At 40.8% G+C, this 23,099-nt stretch overlaps 1 protein-coding gene across 1 annotated transcript in view; it reads right to left on the bottom strand.

Annotated features, from left to right (window-relative positions):
• PHACTR2 (phosphatase and actin regulator 2) overlaps positions 1-23,099 on the bottom strand; it is a 193,243-nt gene that overhangs the window by 30,970 nt on the left and 139,174 nt on the right. Inside the window, exons 9-11 of the mRNA XM_006161910.3 lie at positions 19,113-19,168; positions 8,486-8,547; positions 5,738-5,875 (exon numbers count right to left, since the gene is read on the bottom strand). Coding sequence (XP_006161972.1) covers positions 5,738-5,875; positions 8,486-8,547; positions 19,113-19,168 — 256 coding nt within the window. The remainder of the gene's footprint in view (positions 1-5,737; positions 5,876-8,485; positions 8,548-19,112; positions 19,169-23,099) is intronic.

The following is a 23,099-nucleotide window of genomic DNA, read 5'->3' as shown; positions in this document are numbered from 1 at the left end:
ACACACACATATATATATATATATATATGAAACTAGGTATGGAAAATGATTGATGATAACATGTATGATTAATCTACTTTGCAGCATCTTCTGGATGGGAAATTTCATTTTGTATGCTGTGACAATGCTCAGTGAATAAATGTAAATTAATTTATTAAAAAAAGAAATAAAAAATAATAAAAAATAAACAGAAAAAGAACAAAAACAAAAACAAAAGGCGTTTATCCTCACAAATTGGTGTTCTAAGTTTTTTGCCAAGAACCTAATTAAATAACTGATCACATATTTAAAAAAAAGAGCTAATGATACAGAAAATACTTACTATAGATGACCAGCAAAGCCAGAAACATATCTCATATAGGTCGAATATCCCTGATCCAAAATGCTCAGGATCAAGAACGTTTCAGATTTAAAAAAAAAAATTACATATACATAAATGAGATATCTTGGTGATGGAACCCAAGTCTAAACACAATATTCATTTGTTTCATATATACCTTATACACATAGCCTGAGGTAATTTTATATAACTGTTTTATATTGCAGCATTTTAATATTTTTTGGCTAGGGATTGTGTGTACTTGTCAGAGAGAGACAGAGAGAGGAATAGGATAAAACACCTCCCATGGGGAATAGTCATGCAATCTCTTCTCCTCCATTTCTCCCTCCTTTTGGGGTGTTGGGCAGGCATACACATGTGACCAGTGTGTTTCTCAAGCCATTGGGTCTGGGATTCGAACTGCGTGAGCCATGTGGAATTTGGCTGCCTTAATCAACAGACCACGGAGCCAGCCCTATATTGCAGCATTTTGACTGTGACGTGTCTCATGAAGTCAGGTGTGAAAGTGTGGCATCACGTTGGTATTCATGAAGTTTTGAAGCATTTTAGGTTTTCAGATAAGAGATACTCAAACTGTACTTTCCAAAAATTCAGCTCCAGGTAAATAAGATACTTAAAAACCCAAATCATAAAGTTTTATTACACAGCATAGGAAAATATACTTATGATTTTGGTATAGGAAGAATTTTTGTTTTTTTGAGAGACTTTTGCTATAGGGCATGTGTGCTCACCAGAGAGACAAAGACAGAGAGACAGGAAGTGAGAAATCAGCCCCACCCCCCACAGGGGATGGCCACGTCGCAGTCCCTTCTCCTCTTGGAATTTTGGGCATGCACGCATACATGTACCTAGTGTGAGTTTCAACTCACTGGGTCTGGGACTCGATCCACAGATGAACATGTGGGAGTCCAGCAACATAACTATTATGCTATTTGTTGGTTCCTATAGGAAGAATTTTTAATAAACTAAAGAAAATCATAAATTAAAAAGGAAAAGGTTGATAAGTGTGACCATATTAGATTTAGAATCTCTTTTCACCAAGATTACAATGAGAGTGAAAAGTCATAAACTGGAAGAAGACATATATGCATTTTTTTTTGAGAGGTTTTTGCTATAGGGCGCGTGCGCCCGCCACACAGACAGAGAGAGACATAGAGACAGAAAGCAAGAAATCACCCCCCAGGGGGGATGATCACGCCGCAATCCCTTCTCCTCCATTCTCCTCCTGGGATCTTGGGCACGCACACACACACGCCCGACGTGAATTTTAAGCCACCGGGTCCGGGATGTGAACCGCAGTCCACTATGTGGGAGTCCAGCGACATAGCCATTATGCAAACTGCTGGTTCCCCATATATGCATTTTTAACGTATGACTCAAACCTGAAAGAACAATCCATTCCTATGAAACTGACAGCCTGGAAGAAAATGGGCAGGGATGGACCCATGGCCTAGTTGTTGTGGGAGCTGGATTCTCACGTGGCTGACCATGATTTGAATCAACCCTGGTGGCCCAAAGGACGTGCCAGATGCGAGTTTGTGCGTGTGCATGCGCAAAATCCTGAACAGATGGAGGGGTGGGGATTGTGGCATGACCACAGGCCCTGGGGATGCTTTCTTCCTCCCTGTCTCTCTTTGGTGAGTGAACACACCTTCTGGAAATTAAAAAAAAATTTTAAAAAGGAAAAAAAGGAGGAGGCAGAATGTACACTACAAATGACCAACATACACATGAAAATATGAGAGGATGTCAAAGGTTCATGGAAAATGGGATTCAAGTATGAGTTTATCTTGGTGCAGAAAAATTAAATCCATTTATATTTTTTCATAAGATTCATTTCCCATCAACTTTTTCAATACCCATCGTATGTGCATCATTAATAATTAGCAAGAGGCAAAGTAAAAGCACAATGAGATATTATTTCATAGCCCCCTCCTTGGAGGAAATCCCTCAGCCTGTGCTCTCCACCCCATCCTCAAGGGCCTCCTCCTTGCCTCTGTACATTACATGTGACCCGGCTGCTCCAATGAGTACGCTTGCTCTGCCAGTCACTGAATTTTCCTGTATATTTAACCTTTCCCTTTTTTTGGGAAAGATTTTTGCTATAGGGCATGTGCGCTCGCCAGACAGACAGACAGAGACATAGAGACAGAAAGCGAGAAATCACCCCCCAGGGAGGATGGGCACGCCCCAATCCTTTCTCCTCCATTCTTCTCTCAGGATCTTGGGCACACACGCACACGCGCCCGGTGTGAGTTTTAAGCCACCGGGTCCGGGATGCAAACCGCGGTCGACTACGTGGGAGTCCAGCGACATAGCCATTACGCTAACTGCTGGTTCCCACCTTTCCCTTTTTTATACCAAAAATGCAAATAAATATATTTATATCATATATAATACTTATATTTTTATATTTATATAATGTAACTAGATAGAGGTTTTTCTTTTTCTTTTTTTTTTTTTACTTTGTTTTTTTTATTTTCTTTGAACCACAAAAAGAATGCTTATTTCTCCCATAGCTCCTGATGGCATACTTCAGTCCAGGCAGCCCACTGAAGATTTCTTTATGGCTTACTTCAGAAATCCCATTTCCAAGAAATATTTTGTTCCATCAAATTCTTTGGCTCCCTTTTTACATCTTCCATTAATATCAGAGTATACAGAAATAATCTCCAGTATTCATAAATTTTGAAGCTGACACTATTCCTGGAATATATACATAGGCTTCTCTTACTGCATTGCCACACTGGGTTCCAACAAAGGCTTCATACTGCTGTTTTTTAAATATTCTTTGTAGGTCCAATAACAGGAATAAGGAAGATATTTTGAAGGTTTGGATGTTGAAGAATAGGAATATTTATGCCATTGAACCACTTCTGAAGTTCATCGAGTAACAAATTTTTCACATGTTGTACTGAGGCTAAATGGTATTCACTCTGACAGTCGTGAATGACAGGGGTGTGACAGGAGATTTAACAGAGCTTCAAACTTCCTTTCTGCTTCTTGTTTACCTGAAGCAGATACAATCCCCTTGTTCATAAGTCCCTCTTTAAGATAGTTTTCAACCTCTGGTCTCAAAGATATTTTAGGACAGATTGGCATTTTTCTTTACAGTTCTTCTCCAAGAAAACCACAGGAAAACTGGTTTTTCTCTTTCCGAATTATACCATGTAATCTTGACAACAAATTGCTCTCTCACAAAGTGCTGGGACCACCGCGCTGATTACGCTGAGTTAAATTTGAAAATGCAAAGGAACCTCCATGCTTTCTCGAGTTTAGGAAACGTGACTGACCAGCCTCCACCACAGCCGTCTTTGGTCCTCTGGGCTGTTTATGGAAACCACTGTGAGACAAGACCACTCACGTTGCAGAGAGAGTAAAAAAAAAAAATTCTTAAAAGGTTTAGTGACTAAATCCATCCTGAACTGAACAAATATCTGGAAATCAGGCTGGGAATGGCCTTATTGCTTTCAATCTCTGTCCTAAAATTTCCAAATTGGCACCCCTGGCTTCTCCACAGAAAGTTGCTTCTACTTCCATCCACCTTCCCTTTCTTATGGCTCCTTCCTCATAGCAAAAAAAATTGCTCAAGTATTTCCCATAATGTAGTATAAAATCACTTCTTTGATTTCTATCTTATTTTCCAAATGTGTCCCAAGCTTACAGCACCCCCAATCACCACCCCTATCTCAATGACTGCACCTCCCCGTATCTCTTCCCCTCAGAGCCATGATTCTTGGGATTCTATCTGATCTTTACGGCCTCCACCAGAGTTAGGCCTCCACACATCAGTCCGCTCGAATACCCCCCAGCCTGTCATTGTACACATGTGCCGTCCTCCCTGGCACTCTCCTTCTTAGGCTGCTGTCCTCCCAATCTTCTCCTCTTTCCCCACCTTCCAGATGCTTCTTTTCAAAAATTTCCTGTTGCTTCTTCCTAAATGTTGGGTCTCGGGTACTGCTATTCTCAGCTTCCTTCCCTTCCAGGATTATTCTGAGTATTTTTCCTTTGTCTTATTCCTTTCTATTTTTCTACTTACAGTGATTTCTGAATCAATATATCTAATATGCACTAGACACATATAGGGTAAGTATTCCTAATCTAAAAATCTTGGGACGAGTAGTGTTTAAGATTTCAAATTTTGAAATACTTTTATATATAGTCATGAGATTTCTGGGAGGTGGGGATGCAGGTCCAAATGCACAACTTATTTATGGTTCATATATATCATATACATATAGTCTAAAGGTAATTTTATAAAGCATTTTTGTATTATAGAACTTTGATTGCAGCTCATCACATGAGATTAGCTGTGGGACTTTCCATTTGAGGTGTCCTGTGGGTTCTCAAAAATTTCAGATTTTGATGCATTTAAGATTTGAATTTTTGGATTAGGGATGCTTACACTATATATCACTGTATATCATTATAGCATGCAAAATGAATTTTCCTAGCATGAATACACTGCATATTAGTCAAGTTAAAGATACTACCATACATGTTATCAACAACAGATAATTTTCTACTTTTGTGTCCCTTAAATGATTTGCTTCTTTCTTTTCCGATTTAATTCCTTTATAGAATGAAACTTCCTATTAAAAATCATCAGTACAGAGCATCATTAAATACCTAATTCTAGCATTAAGACTGAGTATGGCATGAGTTTTTTCAATACCAGATTTTGCTGAGAGATAAACATTAGAACTCATTACTGATGTTAGAAAAACCCTAAAGTGGAAAAAAAAATTGCTTTTAGTGCTTGGCATAAATTTTTGGCTATGGAAACATAATACCTGTAGACAACTGTCTTCCTACATTGATGGAATCCTCTATATATTTTATTTTTTCTAACTGCGAGCAATGATACATATCAGAGTTGCATGCCATGGCCTGCAGGCTTGTAAATAAAGTTTTGCTGGAATATACACACATCCACTCCATTCCATACTGTCTAGGGCTGCTTCATGCTACAACAGCTGAACTATGCAACGCAGATCGTATAGCCTGCAAAGCCTGAAGTATTTACTCTCTGGTCACTTAAAGAAAAAGCGATTTGATAGAGATCAATATCTTTCCCACTGCTAAGATATCCCTTTAAAATGATAAATGGTCTAAGTTACATTTTCTAAGAATAAGGATAAATTCTGGCTGTGGGAAAACCCTCCTCATGCAGGCATGAATGCAGGCAGGTTACACGGTAATTAAGATCAGTTTTCTCTGAGATTTAGTGGAAAGAGCTACAATGACATTACCAAATACATCACTGAAGTGGGTTAAGCAATCAGAGGCAGAAAACCTAGAAAATCTGGTAAGATCTAGACTCCCAGGATGACCAAGTGGGGACAGAGTGGTACTGGAGCTTTTAGACAGCAATGCAATCAATACTATGATTCTTGCCTTGTCCGCAGGTGTTAACCTGGCCCAGGGCTTGTCTGCTCGGCGGTCGTAATCAGGAGAATCGGTGACTTCGACATACTCATTGAACCGCAGGATCCTTCTAGCTTGTAGCTCTGCCACTGTGGGTCTCAGGCTGAGCTGCAGGAGGACAGGGAAGAAAGGCAGAGTTCAGGAAACCATTTATAGCCTCATGGTGGCAAGTTTTCTATAGAGAACACTTCAAAGTTATGGTTAAATAAGGTCACTTTCAGGTATCAAAAAAAAAAAAAAAAAAGGCAGCAGTATCTTGGGAATTTCTAATGAGAACTAGAAAGCAGCATGCCCTAATTTTTTGAGACTATAAAAATCATCATTGTTAGACAGGTCACCGTCTCTGGCAACCGTCTGCATTATACTATTCTTCCCACCTCGCTGGCACTGTGGTATGGGCCTGTCCATCATCCCTGACACAAGAAACATGCAGAGCCACGGACACAATAGTAACCCAGATTCAGGATGGCTGCTTTGCTGGCTGAATCATCAAGAAAAAAGGTGTGAAATTTGGAAGTGAGAATAAAAAATCCCTGTCCTATTATAGTAAACCTATACATTTGGAAATGTGCAAAGTTACAACATGGAAGTGGTCCTGTGAAGGCTGAATCTACAGCACATTTGTCCTTGAGAGATGAAGGACCAGCCCGATGGTTACCCTTGGCCAGAGGAGCTGACGTGCAGAATGAGGAGGGAGAGCTACTCTCCACTGGGGACAGAGCTGTGAACAATCAGCCGCAACCTTTGACACGGTATCACGGGGGCTCTTCCTCTTGGTCTTTGTCAAATTCAGGTCTGTAATTATACTTAACCTGGCCACCCTTTGGGTGTTTGCTCTCCTCCCTTGGCCTTTTCTCAAGCCCAAGAATAAGACCCAGCTGATTCTGTCTGCCCCCTGGCTGATGAGCATTGTTCTCTCTGTTATTGTTAATGTTAGGCTTACCCCTTTTTGGCCTCTCTCAATAGGGAGGTAGACTCTGGTATGTACAGACAGGTAGACCTGGGCCTCTATTTTAACTAAAGGGCCCATTTTCAGTATCTTTTCTCTCTTATTTATTCTCTGTATATGGTCTGACTCCCCATCATCCAAGTGGCCCTCTTTGGAGATATTTCTTATTTGCACAGGCTTGAGGATGATATCCTAGACACAGACTCAGAATGGCCCCTTTATTGGGGCTTAGTTTCCTCCCAAGTAAAAACAGAGAGACTGGCATAAGTCAGTGTTCTAATATCCAAAGCATTCAAGGGCTCAATGCTAAGTGCATTCTCACGTGAGCTGGGATATGGAAACTGTGGCTCTTTCTATCTTCACAGAACCCCAGTGGGCTGTGGGCAAAGGAGGGAATAATCTAAGTGTTCTGTCACACTCTTAGTTACCATCCCACCTACACTGCTAGCTCCTTGCTGCCTCTCTAGGGCAGGTGGGGATAAAGAGGTAAAGAAACCCTTGCCCCCAGGGACTGGCCAGAAGGCAAGTGACCACTAGCCACAGAGGTCAGAAATTACCCATCCAGTTATGCTCTTGAGGACTGTGCTAGTCATGGGGTGGCAACTGGGCTGTGGGCTGGCCTGCACCTGTGGCAGGGAGCTCTGTAGGGTGAAGGCAAGAGGGGACATGGGTGAGGGCAGGCATTATTGCTTCTTGGAGGAGCCCGACTGGATTGTAAAGAGGCTACATGTAAAGCAGGAGTGAGCCCAGAGTAATAAGGGGGGCTATTGCTTGTTGTAGCTGGTAACTTCAGGACTACTACATGTTAGAAGAGCTACTCCTAGAAATTGAATTTATAGTCTTTTAGCTTGATCATTATTGGACATTTATGAGCTTTGAGAAAAAAATTAAAGATCTTCTCTAAAATCTGAAAATAAAACTTTCAAAATACAATTTCTATGTTTCCATGGAGTGGAGTATTTCTCTCCATTCCACTTTAGACTCTTTTTGCTGCAGCCTCTACAGACAGCCCACAAAAATGTGGGTCAGGCCACACACGTCACTGAGATGCCATATTTCAGTCACCTTACCCTTTTCCAGGTGTCAAAGGTATAGCTGGAGAATTATTACAGGAATTTATAATGAAATACAAACATAGTGCTTAATTTTTCCAAAGAGTTATTTAAACACAGGAAAAAAGTGATGGCCCTGGAATCGAATTTGTATTTTCCTAAGTAAGTGGAAACAATCGTCTGAGTTTTAGGGGGAAGTCATTTGTCAACTTGGGTAGCACTGTAGCAGGCAGGCTGGATGATCAAATTTGCTTAATTAATTACTCACATAGCTCTGATACAGAATGTGGGGAAATCTTCAGTAGTAACAAAACATTTATTTAATACTTCCAAGACTAAATGGAAAGTATGAGAATTAAAAAAAATTATCCTTTCATACACATTAAAATATGAATAGCTATCTTTGACTAGAAGACTTTCATGTAATTTTTAATTGTTTATTACTTCTTGTGTTTTGAAGTTTTTTTCACACAAAATGTTTTCATGATCAGTAAATGCATTTTAAAAACAATTGCTAATTTTTCAGAATCATAATTATAATTAATACCGTATACATTATAGTGACCTTAATGTCTACGACTATCCAGTAAACTCACTGGAATAATGATCCCTAAACACTGGATTTACATGGAGAGAGTAGATTTCTATTAAAAAAAAAAAACAAAGTGTATTTCAACACACACACACACTCATTAACAATCATCATCATATCATCACCTTTCTGCTGAGTCTGCGTTTAAGTTCCATTTTTGCTTCTTGTTCTTCTTCTTCATTCTTTTCTGTTAATTATTAAGGGGGGGGAAGATGTGATGACTTAGTTACTATAGGTGATTTTAGAATCAGAAATGTGTATCTAATCACAATTATTTGACTCCAACAGACACTGATCAAACTACCCAGCAACAACAGTATTTTACTTTATTTAAGAAGTAACATAAAGACTTTGCAGAAACATCAGTCATTTTTTTTTTTTTTCCTTGCAGGACTGGTTTGCTTGCTTTACCAATTTTAAACCTTTTTAGTTCCTGACCTTTTGTTCTATTTTGAGGGAAAAACCTTAGAAGTGTCCATATTCTGGTGAATGCGCTCTATGGCTGAGCATCTTACAGACTTACAGCACCGTTTCCCAGAATTCAGATAAAAATTTACTTCGGGATTTGGCCTTCATGTGAAAATCTGAGATGTATTAAAAGAGCAAATTAGAACCATCCGATGCATGTCTGAGCTGCCGATCCAACCAAAATATTTGATTTGTCTCTCTTGGTTTCCATAGAAGCAGGATGTAAGTATTTTTCTGGACCTTGCGTTCAAACCAGAATGTTCTGAATGGGGTTATGGTGTACTGTGGGTGGAAATTATTTATTTTCTTGTGACTCTGACTTTCCGACATCGTCTCTTTCTTAGTACTTCAACAAGTAGTACAATTTAAGCTGTGCAACAGATGGGATTGGAAGAAAAATGTACAGAAATTTGAAAGAAATAAAATACCCTTTTGAGGTTTACTGGTTGCTTATTTGAGGAGTGTGTTTCTGTTGTCTCCTGTAGTTCATCATCTGTTCAGTAAGTGAACACAGACTTCATTTGTTACATACCCATACTTATGAACAACTATCATTCAGAAAGTGCTGTTATGGGACCAGCAGTTAGCGTAATGGCTATGTTGCTGGACTCCCATGTAGTCGACCATGGTTCGAGTCCCAGACCCGGTGGGGCTTAAACTCACTCTGGGCACATGTGCGTGCATGCCCAAGATCCTGAGAGGAGAATGGAGGAGAAGGGATTGCGAGGTGGCCATCTCCCCCTGGAGGGTGATTTCTCGCTTTCTGTCTCTCTGTCTCTCTGTCTTTCTGGACACACGGCCCCCAAAAACAAAAACCCCTAAAAAAAAAAAAAAAAAAAAAAAAAAAAAAAAAAAAAAAAACCCAAAAAACAACAAACAAAAACCAAAAAACCACAAAGTGCTATTATGGACTCTACTGAAGAATATAATATTGAATAAAGGTTGAAAAATAAAGCACTTCTGTGAAAAGAAGATTACATTTATTTTAAATTTGAAGAGACTTCTTACCACTAAGATGATTTTTATTGTGAACGGAATTATCAATATTTAATATTTGCAACATAAGTATTAGTTGAACAGGCTAAGTTCTTCATCAATTCTTCTTTGTTTTCTTAAGGTTTTTTTTTCTTTCTTTTGCTATAGGGTGCATGCACTTGCCAGAGAGACAGAGAGATGGAAAGTGAGAAATCACTACCAGGAGGATGGCCATACAACCATCCCCTTTCCTCCATTCTCCTCTCATGATTTTGGGCAAACACACACACACGTGGCCAGAGTGATTTTAAGCCTCTGGGTCTGGGACCCAAACCAGGTCTGGGAATCCAGTGATGTAACCAATATGCCATCTGCTGGTCCCAATTTTTCTTCTTTGGATAAGGAAAAGTTTGTACATTTTTCTGAAACACTAATTTCAATTATTAAGAAAAAATGTTCAGGCTGGCTATTTAAAAAAGAATGAACATAAAGTGAACTCATAAGACAGAAACAATAGTTAATATCCTTTTATTAAGTGCCTGTGAGTGTCAAACAAACCTGAATATAATTCATATTTCTTCCTGTGAAAGTACTATATCTTTTAAAACTGCTTTGTGGGACCAGCAGTTGGCGTAATGGCTATGTCGCTGGACTCCCACATAGTCAACCACAGTTTGAATCCTGGACCCGGTGGCTTAAACTCACGCCGGGCACGTGTGCGTGTGTGCCCAAGGTCCCGTGAGGAGAATGGAGGAGAGGGGATTGCAGCATGGCCATCTTCCTGGGGGCGATTTCTAGCTTTCTGTCTCTCTGTCTTTCTGGCAAGCGCACTTACCCTATAGCAAAAACCTCAAAAAAAACAGAGAACCAGCAGTTAGCGTAATGGCTATGTCGCTGGACTCCCACGTAGTCGACCGCGGTTTGCATCCCGGACCCGGTGGCTTAAATCTCACGCCGGGTGCGTGTGCGTGCATGCCCAAGATCCCGAGAAGAGAATGGAGGAGAAGGGATTGCGGTGTGACCATCCCCCCTGGGGGGTGATTTCTTGCTTTCTGTCTCTATGTCTCTGTCTGGCGAGTGCATATGCCCTATAGCGAAAACCTCTCCAAAAAAAAAAAACTCAAAAAAACTAAAACTGCTTTGTAATATATATTTCATATCCTCAAAATACATCTGTAGGGGCCAGCAGGTGGCATGGTGATTAAGACACTGGATGCCACATGGCCGATTCTGGGGTTTGAGTGCCAGAACTAGAGGCTTGAAAAACACACCAGGCGCGCGTGCCCAGAATCCTGGGGGGAGAATGGAGGAAAAAGGATCGTGACATGGCCATCTTCCCCAGGAGATGATTTCTCACTTTTTTTTTTTTTCTCCCTCTCTGTTTCTCTCTAGTCTCTGGCAAGCGCACTTACCCTATAGCAAAAACCTCAAAAAAAACAGAGAACCAGCAGTTAGCGTAATGGCTATGTCGCTGGACTCCCACGTAGTCGACCGCGGTTTGCATCCCGGACCCGGTGGCTTAAATCTCACGCCGGGTGCGTGTGCGTGCATGCCCAAGATCCCGAGAAGAGAATGGAGGAGAAGGGATTGCGGTGTGACCATCCCCCCTGGGGGGTGATTTCTTGCTTTCTGTCTCTATGTCTCTGTCTGGCGAGTGCATATGCCCTATAGCGAAAACCTCTCCAAAAAAAAAAAACTCAAAAAAACTAAAACTGCTTTGTAATATATATTTCATATCCTCAAAATACATCTGTAGGGGCCAGCAGGTGGCATGGTGATTAAGACACTGGATGCCACATGGCCGATTCTGGGGTTTGAGTGCCAGAACTAGAGGCTTGAAAAACACACCAGGCGCGCGTGCCCAGAATCCTGGGGGGAGAATGGAGGAAAAAGGATCGTGACATGGCCATCTTCCCCAGGAGATGATTTCTCACTTTTTTTCTCATTTTCCCTCTCTGTTTCTCTCTAGTCAGTGCACATGCTCTATGGCAAAAATCTAAAAAACCTCAAAGAAAACAAAAAAGCATATTGTCCAAGTAGGTGACAGTCAGCGATGTTTTAAAAAAGAAGACCAACTGCTGTCAGGACTGTTAAATAAACAGGATCTTACCATCTTGGCTAAGGAGGTCAGAGGAAGAGGGGGAGAGGTGGAGCAAAGCCAACATGACCGTTCCTCGGAATTTTATTAAATAGGCCTTTAAAAGTCTCTTACGAAGGGTCAAGGTTAAATCTTAAACTTAGTATTTAAAAGTGTACTTCATGTTCTACAGGTTTCCTTCACTTTTTGACTCAGCAGAGCATCACTGGCAGAGTAGGACGTAAACCTTTCTGGTCACTTTAAGCAGACTGGAGGGACAGTCATGAAGGAAGTGACATGGCTCACTGACAAATCTTGCTCTCCTCAGAGCAGAGTCGGGTGGACGTTTCAGAACAGCCACAGGAAGCACTTCCCACAAACACATAAACAATACATGTGGTTTAACCGGGGTGGCCACTACAGGAAACCTGCCTGACTAGCAAGTGCAGCCCAGAGCATCTGGTGGATGAGCCAAAAGGAGAAAGAAAAGTACAGAAATACCAGCGACGAGAACATTATATTCTGGAGTCATCCATTTAGATAAAGCAGGTTCAACAAAGTTGCTTTCTGTTTGATCAAGTTTTTAAAAGTTATTTATTTTTAAAAAACGTTATTTATTTAACTTTATTATTATTGGTTTAAAAATTTGACAAGAGGGGGAGAGAGAGAGAAGGAAAGTAAGAAAGCAAGCCACCAGGTCTAAGACTTGAACTATGGTTAGCTATGTAGGAGTCTAGTGACTCAACCACCATGCCACCTGCTGGCACAATTGATCAATTTTAAGTAAATGGCTCTAAAATACATAAGTAAGTTTAACTAAATACACATTAAAATCAAAAACAAAAACAAAAATTCTGGTGTCTGGACCAGCTCATAGCATGGCAGTGTGCAATTCAAGACTTTGGGCCTTGTGGCTTGAGAAAGAAGGCCTAAGAAACACACCAAACAAGCATGTGTACTTGCTCCAAATCCTGAAAGAAGGGAGAGATGGAGGAGAAGAGACTGTGGTAAGTGCTTTCTCACTTTCCCTTTCAGCAAGCACACATGTTCTTTGGAAAAATTAAAAACAAAAAAACAGGGGTTAGTATTTGGTATGGTGGCTAACACGCTGGACTCCCACATGGCCAACCATGGTTTGAATCCTGGACTCTGAGGCTTGAATATCACGTTGGATGTGTGTGAGCATGCATGCCCAAAAACCACAAGAGGAGAATGGAGAAAAAAGGATTGTGATGTGGCCATCTCCCCTGGGTGATGATTTCTTTCCCTCTTCCTGTCTCCATTTTTCTCTCTCTGGTGAGTGCACCTGCCCTTTGGCAAACAAACAAAAACAAAAACGAAGAAACTTAAATAAAACAAACCCCCAAAAACTGAAGTGGCACCAAAATATGAAAGATGGGCTGGTCCTGTGGCCTAATGGTTAAGTGAGACAAATCGCACATGGCCAACTGTAGTTTGAATCCTGGCTCTCGCAGCTCGAACAACATGCCAGACAAGTCTGTCCTTGTGCACGTATGCATACATTCCCGAAATTCTGACAGGATGGAGAAATGGAGGAGAAAAGATTGTGGTGTGACCACGTTCCACTGGGGGAGTGCTTTCTCTCTCTATCTCTCTTGGGTGAGCACATGTGCCCTCTGGCAATAATAAATAAATAAAGGTGGATGTATAAAATTAAAAAAAAAAAAAAGGAAACAAATCAAGTAAGGTGAGATACAGGAAGTGATACTAAGAAATAAAAAATATGTCCAGTGGTCTCTAATGGAAGTTACCAGCATTTACTAATTTACCATCATCTGATACATGTTTATTAAATGAGTGAGGGACTCCAATTTGAGAATTATTGAATGTTTTATCCTGTGAATTAGTTTCCTACTCTGTCAAGAAAAGATGACCTCTTTAAAATAAGTATCCTTAAAAACTACACCATCTTACACTCTTTTTTTGAGAGATTTTTTTGCTCTAAGGTACATGTGCTCAATGGAGAGACAGAGAAAGAAACAGAAAACAAGAAATCACCTCCTGAGGTTATGACCACACCGAAATCCCTTCTCCTCTATTCTCCTCAGGATTTTGGGCACACACATAAATGTGCCCAGTGTGAGTTTTAAGCTGCCAGGTCCAGGACTCGAACCATGGTTGATCATGTGGGAGTTCAGCACCTTAACCACTATGCCACCTGCTGGCCCCTCACATATAGACTTTTCTTTGAACATACAATCATCTTGCTTTTGAGCAAAAGTTGGAAATGGAACAGAAAGACCAGAGCAATCTACGTGGAGGAAGCCAGAGGCACTGAGGCCTCGGACATGGCTGTCAGCTCGGCTGGGCTGTCCCTTTGCCTCCTTGGGGAAAGCTAACAGAAGTCCCCACCAGTTCTCTTCTGCTTTGCTTCCCTTGGCCACATGGTTCTGTGTCAGATCATGAGCCAGTTATCAGCCTCCCCATATTGGAAACATGCCTTTGTTTCCAGAATCAACATGCTTCAGTGAACTTAGAGGAAGTCAAAAGCGACTGGAGTCAAATCCGAAGTTGACTTTGGTGTTCCGCTCTTTCCCAAACCTCCAAGAAAACAGGGTACTAAAGAGCCAATCCAGCACATGAGATCAACGTGTGATAAATTTCCAGATCTCCAAAACAATTCCTCAAATCACTAACCCCAGTGTGGCTTGGCATTCTTTGCTTCACAGAAACAGGAAAGCATTATGCAAAATTTGTTCTTCCTTTTTTTTTTTTTCTTGGCATTGCAGCAGGCATCCAATAAGACATCATCTCTGGGTTCTGGGAGCTTGTGGTCTGCATTTGCGCTTACTTAAAATTTAATTCAAGAAACATTTCCCAGAAACTTGTAAGTGAAAGCAATGAGCCTTTTGGGTTTTGTTTTCATGTCAAAATTAAATATTGTTTCTACTCATCCCAGAAAAGCTAAAAGACAACATTTTCCTTCATGCCTAGCCATGAGTTCTCCCTCCTCTAAACCGGCTCTTCTACATTATCGATGGCCACACAAGTCCTTTCTTGGCTCTATTCCAGTTATGCTCACAAACAACCAGAAAAAAAAAAAAGCATTCCAAGGAAAAAGATCCCATGGACTGAGCCGAGAGTCGTTCTTCTCACTCTTAAGTCTTCGTTGCTGGGTTGTCTTAGCACTAGCCACTGTGGCATAAATATGCTATTCAAATCTTCCTTTCCTTCAGGAAAGAAAATAATTCAGACTGGAGAGCAGGGGTCAGCCAGCAGGCCAGCGTTAACTCTAAAAGCCTGGTTGAAAAGGATTTCCCGACGCCAGCGGCTCATTACTATTGTAGTACTATCCGGAGGCCTGCCCATCCTTGTTCCTTTATATTTCCATAAAACGCTCTTTCGAAACTAGGTTGATAAAATACACAAGTACAGCCAAGCCCATTTAAAAAATGTCGATTTTTTAGCTTACTGCAGTTAGAATCACATTGATAAGTAATAGCATGATACACTGTGTTTTTATTTGTTCTATAGCTTTCACATACTAACTCCAGTAAACATTGCTGGGGTAGTACGTAAAACTAAGTCAGACCAGGACATCAAACAGTACTACAGAGTTTGACTAACGTACGCAGAGCAGCCTATACAGTGAAAACGTAGTTTATCAATATAATTTTAAAAATCAAAGATGTAGTAAGTGATTCAAGGAAATCGCTAATGCCGCTGAATCAGATATAATACAAAAAGCTGTAAAAGCTTAGCAAATAATTTTTTTTAAAGTTCAAAACTGATTTTAAAAAGTATCTGTGAATGAACTAAGCCTGGGATTTGCTTGAATTAATAATTTTGTAGTGTGCTTATTTAAATGCTTTAAAAAGTTTAGAAATACGATAAAAAGGGAGCTGGAGAGGATGAAATGTTTACTAATTTCCTCAGGGAAATTTTACTAAGTTTTATTTATATTGCTACTTCTTTCTAAAAAGTCTTTGGAAAACCTAAAGATAATATCCTCCGACCCACTAAAGTCTTCAGGGCACCTTTGAGACCGTAGTCTCAGCGTAGGTGTAGGATAAATAAAGCAGGTACATATTAATAAACTAGCATATACATGAGGGGGAGATCTCGTTATCTTAATCTAGAGAATTGTTTGTCCCATTACGTCAGCTGTGGAAATGCTCAAATTTACCTATTATTTCTTTTTCTTTTTTTTTTTGAGAGAGATTTTTGCTATAGGGCGCGTGTGCTTGCCAGACAGACGGAGAGAGGCATAGAGACAGAAAGCGAGAAATCACCCCCCAGGGGGGATGGTCACGCCGCAATCCCTTCTCCTCCATTCTCCTCTCGGGATCTTGGGCACGAATGCACACGCGCCCGGCGTGAGTTTTAAGCCACCGGGTCCAGGACGCGAACCGCGATCGACTACGTGGGAGTCCAGCGACATAGCCATTACGCTAACTGCTGGTTCCCTTATTTCTTATTAATAATAACGAGTAGCTTTATTTTTAAGGTTGAAAATCTCTTGGATTTAGTAGATTTTGGATTCTCTTGGAGATAGTAGATTTTGTCCTGTTCCAGTGCTGTCAGAATGTAACATGGAAAGGTAATATTGAAAACTCAAAGTTTTTACTTCATTCACTATAATCTTATAATCCTCACATATACAGTTATCCACCAGTGACTGCTGTTATCCTAGTTTTGTAAGTTCAAACATTAGCTGTTGTGAAGTTATTTCTGTACTGATACATTTCAATAACAGTTTGATTATTTTAACTGAAAATAGGCTCTAACCTGATTATATTAGGTTCCTTTAATGTTTAGATAATGTGTTTTCACGGTGCTGCTAAAATTTGTGTGTTTTTGGAGTACTACATGTATCTTCTATTAAAGAGATTTTTCTAATGATTGATAAATAAATAAATAAATGAATTTAAAAAAAAGTCAGGGCCAGCAGGAGGCATGGTGATTAAGGTGCTGGACATTCCCACATGGCTGACCATGGTTCAAGTCCTGAATCTGGTGGCTTGCTTTCTCACTTCCTCTTTCTCTCTCTCTGTCTCTCTCTGATCACATTAAAATAAATAAATGAATAAATAAAATTAAATAAATAATTCTAAAAAAAAAATCATGCCGGGTGAGTGTGCAGGCATACGTATGCCCCAAATCCTGGCCACCTTCTCCTCCCCCCGGGGGGGAGATCTATCATTTTCTCTCTCTCTTCTCTCTCTCTAATGAGCACAACTACATACAGCAAAAATAAACAAAAATTTAAAAGTCAAAAAGAATAGAAGGCAAAACAGAACGGGAAAATAAAGGAGAAAAATAATGGAGAACTTCTTTTTTTAATTTGCTAGAAGGTATGCAAGATTGCCAAAGAGAAAGTGAGAAAGCACCCTCTATGGTGGATGGCCACACTGTGAATGGAGAACTCTTTAAGTGCTGAAAGATGGTAACTCATGAGGGAAGCAGAGGTATCACAACAGAACATGGACTGAAATTCCTTTATACCATAATTTGTTTTAAACTGAGTCATCTGCTAAGCCTAGCAACAAACTGTATTATTACTAATAATATAGAAAGATCTCATGTATTTTCTTGTAGATTCTTTTGCCTTTTCTTTGGTGTTTGTTTACAAGTGGATTAGAGCATTTTCTTCTTCATATGTGAGTGAAAGAATGTATAGAACATTTTTTCTTTTTGGAGAGGTTTTTGCTATAGGGCATGTGCGCTTGCCAGAAAGACAGAGAGAGACAGAGACAGAAAGTGAGAAATCACGCCCCCAGGAGGGATGGCCACGCGCAGTCCCTTCCCCTCCATTCTCTTCTTGGGCTCTTGGGCACACATGCACACGCGGCCGGTGTGAGTTTAAGCCACCGGGTTCAGGGCTTGAACCACGGTCAAATATGTGGGAGTCCAGCGATGTAACCATTATAATATCTGCTGTCCCGATATTTCATTTTTCTTAAAACCATTGTCATGACTATAAGTCTAGTCTGGGGGCTATTAGGTTCAAAGCCATAAAATGGAATATAAAATAAACTTATTATAAAAATATATATAAGGACTAGCAGTTGGCGTAATGGCTCGTTGCTGGACTCCCACGTAGTCGACCACGGTTCAAGTCCCGGACCCGGTGGCTTAAACTCATGCCGGCACGTGTGCGTGCGTGCCCAAGATTCTGAGAGGAGAATGGAGGAGAAGGGATTGCGGCATGGCCATCCTCCCTGGGGGGGTGATTTCTCGCTTTCTGTCTCTCTGTCTCTGTCTGTCTGGCGAGCGCACGTGCCCTATAGCAAAAACCTCTCCAAAAAATTAAAAAAGAAAAGAAAAATATATATAAAAACAATCACAAAGAGATGTGATAGAGGGGCCAGAAAGTGTTTTGGTGGTCAAGTTACAGGACTCCCACATGGCCAACTGTGACTCCCACATGGCCAACTGTGGTTTGAGTACTAGACTTGGCAGCTTGCTTTCTCACTTTCTCTCTCTCTTTCTCTGGTAAGCATATGTGCCCTACAGTAAATTTAAACTAACTAACTAACTAACTACATTAAATTAAATAATTAATTCTCTCTCTTTTTCTTGTTTTAAGAGAGATTTTTGCTAAAGCGTGCGTGCATTCGCCAGAGAGAGAAAAAGTGAGAAATCACCCTCTGGGGAGATGACCAAACTGCAATCCCTTCTCTTCCATTCTCCTCTCAGGATTTTTGGGCAAGCACACACTCATGCCTGGTGTGAGTTTAAGCCACTGGATCCAGGACTCAAACAGTGGTCAACTTTGTGGGAGTCCAGTGACATAACCATTACTCCATCTGCTGGTCCCAAATAAATAATTCTTTTTTTTTTTTTTAAAAAAAAAGAGAGGTTTTTTCTGTAGGGTGCATGCGCTTGCTGGAAAGACAGAGAGAGACAGAGAGAAAGAGAGAAATCACTCTCCAGGGAGGATGACCACTGCGCAATCCCTTCTTCATTCTCCTCTCGGGATCTTGGGCATGCACGCACACAATTTGGTGTGAGTTTAAGCCACCGGTTCCGGGACTTGAACTGTGGTCGACTACATGGGAGTCCAGCGACATAGCCATTATGTCATCTGCTGGTCCCAATTCTTTAAAAAAAAAAAACCATATAAAAAACAGACGTGATAGAAATAGGCCATTTCAGTCAGTTGGGAGAAACCTAATGAATTATGGTTCCTTTGGATAACTGGATTGTCTCTAGAGGCAGCTTGTTAATGATTACACACACCAAAAAAATAATAAAGTATAGGTACTCACGTTTTAGAATATTTCTTTGCTCTAATTCTTCAGTTGTGGGCCTCTGGCTAAGTCTCCTGTGACCAAAAAGATACGCTACAAGTTAGAAAAGCCCCTTTCGTAAGCAAAATGAAACAAACAAAACTATATTTTTTCTTGTTTTGAGAAATAAAAGTCCATTTTTTTAGACCTATAAAATAAAAATCTCCTTTTCATTAGTTAGGGACTAAAGACTATGGCTGAGATGAACTATCTCATTACCCACTCAAGGAGAACGTTTCCCTTTCAGGAGAGAACCACTTGCGTTTTATCTGAGTACTCGATGCAGACTCCTGCCCTCCCAACAGAAAAGTGTGACTATGTTTTTGACTGAGCTCTTGCAATAATGCGAGCAGAATGATGTTTTCACCTCTGCTTTTTACCCATAAAATGACTGGGTGTGTGGCCAGCTGCAGTGGCGTAGCAGTAACACAGGCTCTGCCACATGGGAAGGTCCCAAGTTCACGTACCCAGGTCTCCTCGTCCACATGGGGCATACTTGTGTGCTCATAACTCCGGATGGCTGAGGCTAGGGTAGACCGCAGTCTCAGGACCCTGTTGGAGATCTTGTTTCTACTCCTCTCTGCCAGGGTCTCTTTCTTTCATGGAAGATGTGAATAAATGAACTAGGAAATCTTAAACACGGTGGTGTGAGCCAGCTTTGGTCACACAGATGTGACTATCTGGGGAATGGAGAGACAGAAGGCTGACTGCACGAGTTGTGTTCTTCACCCACACCGATGGCCCACCCAACTCTAGACTATCATGAAAAGAAATAAACAGGCAACCAGCAGTTAGCATAATGGCTATGTCGCTGGACTCCCATGTAGTTGACCGCGGTTCGCGTCCCAGACCTGGTGGCTTAAAACTCACACTGGGCGCATGTGCGTGCGTGCCCAAGATCCCGAGAGGAGAATGGAGGAGAAGGGATTGTGGTGTGGCCATCACCCTGGGGGGTGCTTTCTCACTTTCTGTCTCTCTGTCTCTCTCTGTCTGTCTGTCTGGCGAGCGCACGTGCCCTATAGTGAAAAAAAAAAAAAAAAAAAACCCCAAAAAAAAAAAAAAAAAAAAAGAAAAAACAAGCCCTCCCCCAGCCACTGTGCTTTCTGAACTGTCACAACAGCTTAGCCTAATTAATACACAGATCTGCAGAGTCTAAAAATAGGCTGCTGCTTGTCCATACCAGCACAGAAGATGCCGCTCAGGGACCGCAAGTGAATACATCATGTATCATGTTATCTTGAGATATACAGGTCCTTCCCATCTGCTTTCAGGAAAAGCCAGCCTTGTTTGTGATTAGTAGGGATGCGCTTGCTCATGAGAGCACCAGGTTCTAGCAGGAACCCTTCATAACTGCATTCTTGTTATTCATTGTCGTTCATCCTCTGGATGAAGGCTGACTTTGTGTAAATTAAACTGATATACAAAAGCGATCATCTTAATATAAGATACTACAAATTGCAAATGTTTACAACTATGACAGAAATGGCATACGAATTTAAATTCATGATAGTTAACATATCTCAAGAACATCTGTGTTAAAATTTCATCTTCTTCAAAGCTACCTTAAAATTAAGTTACTGCAGGTATAGCGATTGAGTGTATTAAAAATAATAGAATTAAAAAGAGATAAAATCTTTAAGAAAAGAAATGAAGCTGCTTCACCCACAAAAGTCAGCTATGTCTATGTCAGTTAGATTGTTAGCCATCGTGTACCCATATATATGTGGGCCTTTATCTCATGCCCCCAATACACCATCCTTCTTCTTCTTCTTCTTTTTTAATAGAAATGTTTTGCTATAGGGTGTGTACACTCACCAGAGACAGAGATAGAAAGTAAGAAATCACCCCCTGGGGGGATGGCTATGCTGGAATCCTTTCTCCATTCTTCTCTTGGGATTCTGGGTGTGCATGTACATGCACCTGGTGGGAGTTTTAAGCCACCAAGTTTGGGACTCGATCTGTGGTCAACTGCGTGGGAGTCCAGGAATGTAACCATTAGGCCATCTGTTGGTCCCTACACCATCCTTATTTATGGAAGTTCCTTTCTTGGAATGCCTTTCCTTCCTCCACCTACCAAACCCTAACCAATTATTAAAATAATACCTTTAAGGTAGGTGTTTGATCTCTTTTGCAAGTGAGAATTAAAGATTTCTGTTTTTTTTGCCCATATGCAGTGGTTAAACACAGTCTGCTTGTTTACTTATTTAGATTTTTTGCCACAGGGCAGGTATACTTGCCAGAGAGAGACAAAGAAAAGGGAAAGTGAAAAATCATCCCCCAGGGCGGTGGTCATGCCACAGCTCCTTCTCCTTCACTTGCCTCTCACGATTTTGGATATGTATGAACATGTATCTGGCATAGTTTCCAGGCTGTGAGGTCAAGGACTTGAACTGTGGAGTCAGCCATGTGGAATCCAGTGCTTTAACCACCAATCCACCTTCTGGCCCTCTATATATTTATTAAAGCATTTATCACATAAGTACTGTGAAGATAATAATTTATCTTTTATCTATTAAATATATTTTCTTTGTGATTACCATGAGTTTACATAAATCATCTTCTAACATTTATTCATACTTTTAAAGTCCCAGGTACTATGTTGGGAGCTTACTTGTATTATCCTGAATCCTCAAAATAATTCAGTAAGGTAGAAGCCAGGCATCGTTTTACAGATGAAGAAATGAGAGATTCATTCACTTGCCTAAGATAAAGCACCAGTGAATGCTAGGAAGAATTCATATCCTTTGAAATGTCTGTGCTGGGGGCCAGCAGATGGCATAATGGTTACGTTGCTGGATTCCCACGTAGTTGACTACAGTTCGAGTCCCAGACCCAGCAGCTTAAAATTCAAGCTGGGCACTTGTGTGTGCATGCCCACGATCCCAAAAGGAGAATAGAGAAGAGATTGTGGTGTGGCCATCCCTCCTGGGGGGGAGGGATTTCTCGCTTTCAGTCTCTCCGTCTTTCAAGCAAGCGCACATTCCCTATAGCAAAAATGTCTCTAAAAAAAGAAAAAAAGAAATGTCTGTGCTGTTCACATAACCCAGTTCTACAATATACAATTCTGTTTCTTTTGCTAGATATGGATGATTTGTCTTTGAATGGCAGTGATTAGATGTGCTGTGTTTACAAAAAACAATTCTGCAAAATTTACTTATTAATAGCAGTAAAGGGCCAACTCTGTGGTGTAGTGGTAATGTGCTATACAAGAGAAGCCAGACACCACATGGTGATCAGTTCAAATCCCCGGCCCAGTCCACCTGAAACATACCAGGCCCATGAATGAATGCCCAAGATCAGATGAGCTAGGAGAATGGAGGAAACGGAGTGCAGTGTGACCAGGCCCTGTGGGTGTGTGAGTGCTCACCTCTCTCCCTCAGTCTCATGTGTATGCACATACGCTCTACCGTGAAAAGAGAAAAACGAATAACAGTAAAAACTCCGCTCCATTTAAACTGTTTACCGATATGGGGGCTGGCAGGTGATGTGGTGGTTAAAGATGCTGGACTCCCACATGGCTGACCACAGTTCAAGTCGTGGACCTGGCAGCTTGCTTTCTCACTTTCTCTTTCTCTGTCTCTCTCTGGTCAATAAATAAATAAATAACTAAAGTTAAATAAAAAGAATTCTTTAAAAAAAAAATTGTTTACCGATATGGACTATGCATGCATTTACAGAGGCTTTCAAACTTTTTGGGAGTTGCAGGAGAATTTAAAAATATAACAGAGACAAAAGCTGTCTAAGTTGGATGGTTAGAGGTAGGACACAGGTCTCCCCAATCCCACCCCAGACACATACACATATTCCCTGACTCTCCCTGGGTTACTTCCACGAAACCCTGATGGAGCAGTTAGGAAACTGCTGCTCCGTGGGATGCCACTGTGTCAGCTTCTGTGTTTGAGCATTTGGTTTGTTTCAATTTCTCATGCTATAAATAGCCTTATAATAAACATCTCTGTAAAAAAC

Source organism: Tupaia chinensis, unplaced genomic scaffold (genome assembly GCF_000334495.1).
Source record: "Tupaia chinensis unplaced genomic scaffold, TupChi_1.0 Scaffold139457_1, whole genome shotgun sequence".
Lineage (NCBI taxonomy): Eukaryota > Metazoa > Chordata > Mammalia > Scandentia > Tupaiidae > Tupaia > Tupaia belangeri.
This window is presented reverse-complemented; position numbering and strand designations above follow the sequence as displayed.